The sequence below is a fragment of the Etheostoma spectabile genome, chromosome 9 (genome assembly GCF_008692095.1).
Source record: "Etheostoma spectabile isolate EspeVRDwgs_2016 chromosome 9, UIUC_Espe_1.0, whole genome shotgun sequence".
NCBI lineage: Eukaryota > Metazoa > Chordata > Actinopteri > Perciformes > Percidae > Etheostoma > Etheostoma spectabile.
Genome location: NC_045741.1, coordinates 28,620,114 through 28,628,246, shown reverse-complemented (window position 1 = coordinate 28,628,246; position 8,133 = coordinate 28,620,114). Strand labels below are relative to the sequence as shown.

Genomic DNA, 8,133 nt, shown 5'->3' with positions numbered 1-8,133 from the left:
TTATGCTGCTGTAAACAACATTAAACACAGAGACTTTCCACACACATACAACATACAACACAAGAAGGTGTGCAGAGGTCTTCCAATGACTCATCTCAATAAGGTTTTCTTTGTTTGTCCAGAGCTCCACCCATTATAGGTTATCTCCCGTTTGAGGTGCTGGGTACATCAGGATATGACTACTACCATGTAGATGACCTGGAGACACTGGCCAAATGCCACGAACACTGTGAGTACATCTTTCTCTGACATCATTAAAGTGAGTTCATCTAGAGTGATGACTTTTTTTTCAGCTTTCTACATGCTTTTCACATCCCTCTCTCTTGTGTGTTCGTAGTAATGCAATATGGCAAAGGAAAGTCCTGCTATTACAGATTCCTCACCAAAGGGCAGCAGTGGATTTGGCTCCAGACCCACTACTACATCACCTACCACCAGTGGAACTCCAGACCAGAGTTTATTGTCTGCACGCACACTGTTGTCAGGTACATGGAGATAATTTAGTAGAGAAACACATCCTCTTTGTCCCACATCTTTCACTTTAATTGCAATGCAATACACATATATACTTGTAGCTTATTCACTGTCTTGGCTCCACAGTTATGCTGAAGTAAGAGCAGAACAGCGCAGAGAGCTTGGAATTGAAGAATTAGAACCCGATATCACAGCAGACAAGGTGAGACTTCTGTTCAGCATCAGTCATCTGTGACGATGCTTTTTGTATGGAGACTCCAAGCTGACTTTCTCCCTCGTCTCACAGCAGTCCCAGGATTCAGGCTCTGAAGGAAGCTCTAGAGCGCTTCAACCACAGCGCTTCAACCACAGCCGGACACCCTCGGCCTCGTCTCGCAGCTCACTCAAATCCTTGCACACAGCTGTGTCTGACCCAGCTGGTAAGCCCCCTCAACAATCTCTATCACGACACTATTTCATATTACATAGGTGGTCTTCTCTTTAAACAAAAAAATCGTGTTTATATTTCCCTCACAGCATCACAGATGAAGCTTCAGGGAGACAGGAGTACACCAGGTCGGCAGTCTGTCTCTGCTGTGGAGATGACATCACAACGAAGATCATCTATCAGCAGCCAGGTCAGTGAAGGGACAAGAGCAGAGTCAGGTGGAAACAGGCTTTAATAAGGGATAAAGAGATTAGACTGGCTGGACTCTGGCCGCTTCTTCATCCTTTTTTCTGTTTGTTAATGCTGTTGCTAATGTTGCTCTGTATTACTTCTCAGCAGTCAATGAGCTCCCAAAATACAATACAGAACATGGCACCATCCATGGTTTCACAACAACAACAGCAACAGCAACAGCAGCAACAACAACAGCAGCAACAGCAGCAACAACAACAACAACAACAACAACAACAGCAACAACAGCAGCAACCACAGCAGCAACAACAGCAGCAACAGCAACAACAACAGCAGCAACAACAACAACAGCAACAACAACAACAGCAACATCACGTTCAGACCAGTGACCAAGTACGATATTTATCTCATTTGTCAGTTGTTTGTTTGCCACACAGACAACTTTGCGTGCACCTTGGCTCTCACTGTCAGTGCGTCCTCATTATTGGATGTATTCTTACAATTTAATGTAATTTCCCGTGGTATGCCATGGTTTGATTCATAAAACAAAACAGCAAAACAAGTGCAAAATGGTTTTACAAGTGGAATTGTCTCTTGAGCTCCTCTGATAAATAGGGACATGCATTAAAAGATAAATTGTTCATATCAATTCAGCTTCAAATAGATTATTTTATGTATCCCCAAATAGAAAAACTGGTTTAAATGGTTTAATCTTTTGTTGAGCACAAACAATATTATCATCACAGCACTATTAGGAAACATTTCAAATCTAAACGTACATTTATAGTGCTCTGGAACATGCTCATAGATGCAACCTAAATGTAACTATGCAGTATATTTATGTAATGTACTGCACATATAAAAGTCAGATGTTTGCAGGGTGGCTGATAAATGATAAAGCCTCTCTCCTCTGCCTAATAAGATCATGTGTGCCAATCAATGTTTCCTAAACTGAGGCATTTATTGAATACAGGCAGGCAACCCTCCAATTATATCTAGACCACGGTTTCAGTTGGATTTTAGTCAGCATTAGACCTTGAACATGCCACCGAATCACTCTTGAGAATGAATCGCTCTTCTGGTGCTACGCCACATGTGAACTACCTCCACAGCTGCCATCTCACTTCCCGCTGTGTCCCCGTGTCATTGTTCTTTGACAGTCAATGGTGCAGTTCTCCAGTCAGCTAGAAGTCATGCATAACCTGAAAGAGCAGCTGGAGCATAGGACCAGGATGATCGAGGCCAACATTCAGCGGCAGCAGGATGAGCTGCGGCAGATCCAGGACGAGCTGCACAGGGTGCAGGGACAGAGCCTTCAGGGACAGAGCCTTCAGGGACAGAGCCTTCAGGTGAGATGCAAGAGCTGCTCAGGAATGTGTGGCACTCATGCAGCAGTTTCTTTATTGTTGTATTTATTTATCGTTTGGGTTGATATTTAGCTGTCAAAGTTATAATCCGTGCTGCACGTTTCAGATGTTCTTGCCAAAAGGACCCGGAGGACTGACTCTCAGCTCGGTTCAGACGGCCCAGGGGACCGCCTTGCAGCAGGGGGGAACCCTCAGCATGCAGGGCCAGGTGGTGTCTGCGGGGACTCTACAGAACGGCATACAGCAACAACATGCTGTCCAGCCCCAGCAACAAACTCTCTTGCGGGAACAGAGCACAGCACTCTCACAGGTCTGACAAACCAAATAGTTCTCCTTTCCCCCGTGCTGCTCCTTAAACACATCCACCACAGCCACATCTCGTCACTTACTCTGGTTCTGTGTATTTCAGTCCCAGCGACCGTCCCTCACGCTACAGCCTCAGCAGAATCCACTGCCCGTGTCTCTCTACAACACAATGATGATCCCTCAGCAAAACCCTACTAACATGGTCCAGATTGCCACTACCCTGGCTCAGAATACTGGGTCAAACGCTACTGCTGTGGCTACGTTTGCACAGGATCGTTCAGCTCAAATGAGGTATGCATCCTTATATCAAAACTATTCTCATTTAGTAATCAGTGTTATATTTTATATCTTCACACTATTAAGCAGTGTAAGTTCATTTATCATGCTGCCCACCACTTGTGTTTCGTAACGCAAATCCATTTGTGCTGTAGAGATTCAGGGACCTCTGCCTGACGTTGTCCCACTTCCTGTCCGACAGGTTTCCCGCCAGTCCTCAGCTGCTCACCAAGCTAGTGGCAGGACAGATGGCATGTGGCGCCGTCATGGTCCCCACAACCATGTTTATGGGCCAAGTTGTGACGGCCTTCGCTCCTCAGCAGGGCCAGACCCAGACCATCAGCATTTCCCAGCAGCCACCGCAGCAGCAGCCGGAGGAGCAGCAGGTACAGCAGCAATTACAGGTCATAGCCATGCAGCCAGGGCAGGCTCCATTGGCCCAGCAGCAAACACAGTTCCTACAGGTAACACTCAGGTAGAAATGGTCCTTTAGGTAACTAGGTGACTCTACATTTAAGCGGTTCCAAATGACATTTATTAAGCAACTGTGTATTCTGTATGTGTGAGCTCAGTATATGTAGCCTGCTGTAAAGTGACCTTTTAAAATGTGTTAGTAAGTTTCATTTTAATTTACCCATGTGCTCACGGAACTACACACTATCATATCCAAATTTAATTTGATCAAATGGAGGGATACACATGTGATGTCACTGTACATGGAAGACACCACTGCCACTCCTCACTGAATGGCAATCGCGACTCTGACACCATTCAGTATCTGCATTGTGCATTCACTTTTGGTATGAATAAGGTAAGATACATACAGTTGAATAGGTAAGTATGAAAATAGTGCAGAAAGTGTACTGTAATGGTACGTGTATACTGGCATTTCCACGCTTCCCATTCATTGTCTATACAAACAGCCGGGCAATGCATTCTGGTAGTGTCGTGGCGACTTTTAAGAAGTGTGGGGGGGTGGAGTTGCCTGCTCCTTATTTGCATAAAGTTATAAAGTCCAGGCTTCTTTATGCAAATCAGTGGCATCTAGCTCGACCCGCCGTCTTTCGAAAACTCATGAAAATCTTTTAAACTGACAAAAAAAACAGATTCAGCAACTGCAGGGCTTATTTCTCACATAAAATGTTTTCAGAAACACATTTTGGTGAACTATATTCAACGCTGCAATGTTGGTCTGTTTTGAAATCCGGGAGCAGACTGCCCCAGGTGAAGCGTTCGTCCAATCAGGTGCAGCCATCGGGGTTGGAGGAGGGCGTCAGTGGTCATTGAAGAGAAACTGAAAACTGCTGGTGGCAAACTCACCAAGCATCCAATGCTGAGAAGCGCTTAAATGGACACGTACCATTAGTACAAGGTGTGCTAATAGTAAACATATACAGAATAAAAGCTATGGTTTGATGTAAGTACGGGTATAAACTATAGATCCAGTATGTGCAATATAGACATCCATAAATATAAATACCTTATACTGTAGGTCAGTATGAACAGTAAGAGCTTTAGGATAGTGTGTGAGATGGTATATGGTGCAGTATTTAAGTGAATGTGCAGTTGGCAGTGTTGGATCAGTGAGAGGCAGCAGCCAGAGTAGCTGTGACAGTCCGAGTGTAAATGTTCAGTGATACTGATACATCTGCAATAAGCTCACTCCAGCTGATGAATCGGCCTGGAGGATTTATTGGTCTAGCTCTACTGAAAGGATTGGGATTAATTCAAATGGCCTCGATTTATCAAGACATTTGCAGCCACAGTGAGTGAGTTCTGCCTGTGGCAAGGTGGTGTCATCGCAAAACCCTCCAGCATTGGATTTAAAAAAATCTCAAATCTCTAAACCCCAAAGTTGCCTTGTGCAGTTTTAAGTTGAATCTTGATGTATTTTTCATGGCTCAACAGGTTCATTTCCATCCTAAGATCTAGCTAAGCTTTCTTTTTTTCCACTTGAGGCTTCTCGGCTACTTCATGGAAACCAGTCCACCCAGTTGATCCTGCAGGCAGCGTTCCCTTTGCAGCAGCAGGGTACCTTTACGGCCACAACCCAACAGCAGCAGCAACAGTTACAACAGCAGCAGCATCATCATCATCATCATCATCATCAACAACAACAACAACAACAACAACAACAACAACAACAACAACAACACCAACAGCAGAAACAGCAACTTCAACAACAGCATCAGCATCTGGCCCCTCTCAGGGCGGATAGTGTGTCTCATCGCTCTGCTACGCAGCCACAGTAGTCGGCTGAAGCCAATTCCGTTGGCGGAGCGAGCCAAACCCGGATGTGGGTGTCTTAGTGACGGCGGTCTAAAAACGAGTCCTGCGGAAAGCGCAGCACTGAGACCAAGCCTCAGAGACTGGAAAGTGATTGGATGTACGGGAAAAGGGATCTTTTGCTGTTTGCACTTAACTCCTGAGCACAGAGTGCTGCAGAGAACAGGACGGAGCTCGCGGTGGCTCTGGGACGAAGGCCTTTCTCCGAGACAACAGGGAGCCACAATCCCTCTAATGGACTCCCCCTCACGTCTCTGGCCCTCTCTTGTGTGTTTAGTGTGTGTATGTGTGTGTATGTGTGTGTGCTCCAGTCCCCCTCATAGGATTATTTTATGCAGATCTCTCTGGTTAATTGAGTCAACACAGCGAAGCTTCTATCAAGCCTGGAGGACGTCCTGCAGAACAGCCAGAGGCGTGTCTCTTTCGGCTGTTTTTTCCTATTGTTGTTTTTCATTCAAAAATACTTATGGGTCAGAAAATATTTTTAAGAATGTGGTCTGGATTGTTCTTTTACTGTACAGAACATCATGTGTAATATATTATGTAAATATAATGAAAAAGAAAGAACTAATATTTTATATAATGCATGAAATGAAATGCCTAGTCTGTTATTTGCGGCATTGAATATACTTTTTTTTTTTCTAGTACTCTATGATGAAAAGCTCTTAAAATGCTCAGTTCACAGACTTCCCTTTCTCCTAGAGGACGGGTTTGCGTGTCTGTATAGCAGACGTTGTCAATGCCGCTTGTTGTGTCACAGTTTGTTTAATCCTTGACCCATATTTTCACAGAATTTCATAAAATGAAATTGATACGGACATGTTTTTAAAGTATTTTTAAGCTTTTTAAGATGTGCGTAAAGTCTGCACACTAAAGACTAAATTCAACTTGAGTCAAATGAATGAACTCAACACTGCCAAGGTTAAAAGCTAAATGTATGTAACATTATAATTTGCAAGGATAATCTTTGATATTATTTCGTTCATTTTAGCACTTCAAAATGTCTCCATTTCAGAGCTATTCATAATGACTGTATGGTTCCTGAAGAGGCTTTATTCCATATATAGAGGTATATGTAGCCCTTAACGTACATATATAGAGGCATTTAAAAAATGTAAACTCAGACATGCTAATGGGTAGCTAATGTTCTCAGACTAAGCTTGAGCTTGATGTGTGTCAGCGTGGGGGAAATCACCCAGTGTCCTGATTGGCTGTCTGACCATCCATCCTGTCTTTAGCCACTTATCTGGCCCAGCAGGGGAAGGCTTGGCGTACTCGTCCCGAACATCCTCCTCTGGTTCTTTCTGGGAGACTTCCAGTCACTCCTCTGTGAGCTGCAAGAGTCCCAAACCAGCTTACCAGCTCTTGGCGAAGCAGTTGCTCGTCACAGAGACCCCCCCCCCCCCATTATCAGGAAGAGTGAGGCCAGTCTCCACCGCGGAGACCTCATTTAGACTCCTTATATCTGAAACCTCAGTATTGTAGCTACTAACCAACGTTAAGTGGTTAGAATGAAGTTTGTCTCTGGAGAACTTTGCTTCCAGCCAGTTGATGTTAACTCACTTCCTCACTTAAAGGTCCCGTGGCCTGAAAATTTCAATTGAGGTTTTTTTTAACCCCCACCCTGCCTATGGTCCCCCCAGTGGCTAGAAATGGTGAAAGGTGTAAACCGAGCCCTGGGTATCCTGCTCTGCCTTTGAGAAAATGAAAGCTCAGATGGGCCGATCTGGAATCGTGCCTCCTATGAGTTCATAGGGGAAGGTTACCTCCCCCCCTCTCTTGCTTTGCCCGCCCAGAAATTTACCCCCCCCCCATGAGAAAGAGAGACATCATGGCTTGCAAACAAGCAAAGCATGGCAGTTGGTCAAGGCCACACCCCCCCCCCCCCCCCCCAAAAAAAAAACTACCATAGCATTACAATGCTGCAGTTAACCTCCAAAATTCAAATGTAGTAAGTGGGATTGTCATTTATTGATTATTGCTAATTGTGTATTTAAAGTGCTATTCACTCATTTCAGATACATTTGGCTTGCCTCATAGTTATGTAAGGTATTATGTATGGTCTTTTTTTTTTAAGTGGTTGTAATCCATCCATCTTCGTCCGCTTATCCAGCATCGGGTCGCAGGGGCAGCAGCTCCAGCAGGGGACCCCAAACTTCCCTTTTCCAGAGCCACATCAACCAGCTTCGACTAAGGATCCCGAGGCGTTCCCAGGCCAGGTTGGAGATATAATCTCTCCACCTAGTCCTGGGTCTTCCGAGACCTCCTGCCAGGTGCTGCAACACATCAATTTAAATTGAAATACGACAACTGTTCTTTGTTCTGTGCTACTGCAAACAGCACTCTGGAGTGGTGCAATATAGCCTATAGCCAAGAATGTAATTAAATATCACAAGTATTTTTGCATGAGACACGTGGCTGTGAGAGACTTTGCACAATGTATGATAGGACATGCAGTATATAGGAGTACGTGCAGTATATGAGAAGTATGTGCAGTATATAAGAGAACGGAATTATTTTTCTATTACCGGAATAGACCTCATTGAGCTTGCATAGCTACACAAATATGAAACCGTAACGGCACGGGATGGAAAACATACGTCAAGAGACGTGGAGGGTCTAAACGAACTGTGACATACACACAAAAACTGTGAGTTGATGGTTATGCAAAGACTTTAAATTTAAAAGGGTTGTTTTGAGTCTTTACCAGCCGGTCAAGTAGTTTTCCTTCACGCTGGGAATAGAAGAAATTGACATAAGCTTTTTGAAAGTTATTAGTCCATGCCAAGTCACAAAAAACACGAG

General features: G+C 44.4%; 1 protein-coding gene across 5 annotated transcripts in view; it reads left to right on the top strand.

Annotated features, from left to right (window-relative positions):
• clocka (clock circadian regulator a) overlaps nucleotides 1-6,441 on the top strand; it is a 24,843-nt gene extending 18,402 nt beyond the window's left edge. For 2 of the 5 annotated variants that reach the window (XM_032525976.1, XM_032525975.1), the window contains 11 exons: nucleotides 123-229; nucleotides 338-485; nucleotides 601-676; nucleotides 761-893; nucleotides 991-1,091; nucleotides 1,238-1,486; nucleotides 2,254-2,442; nucleotides 2,567-2,770; nucleotides 2,870-3,057; nucleotides 3,245-3,506; nucleotides 5,001-5,294. In XM_032525976.1, coding sequence (XP_032381867.1) covers nucleotides 123-229; nucleotides 338-485; nucleotides 601-676; nucleotides 761-893; nucleotides 991-1,091; nucleotides 1,238-1,486; nucleotides 2,254-2,442; nucleotides 2,567-2,770; nucleotides 2,870-3,057; nucleotides 3,245-3,506; nucleotides 5,001-5,294 — 1,951 coding nt within the window. Of the gene's footprint in view, nucleotides 1-122; nucleotides 230-337; nucleotides 486-600; nucleotides 677-760; nucleotides 894-990; nucleotides 1,092-1,237; nucleotides 1,487-2,253; nucleotides 2,443-2,566; nucleotides 2,771-2,869; nucleotides 3,058-3,244; nucleotides 3,507-5,000 lie in introns of all 5 variants that reach the window. The other 3 variants (XM_032525980.1, XM_032525977.1, XM_032525979.1) reach the window with 3 other exon arrangements.
• Nucleotides 6,442-8,133: the final 1,692 nt, after the last annotated feature.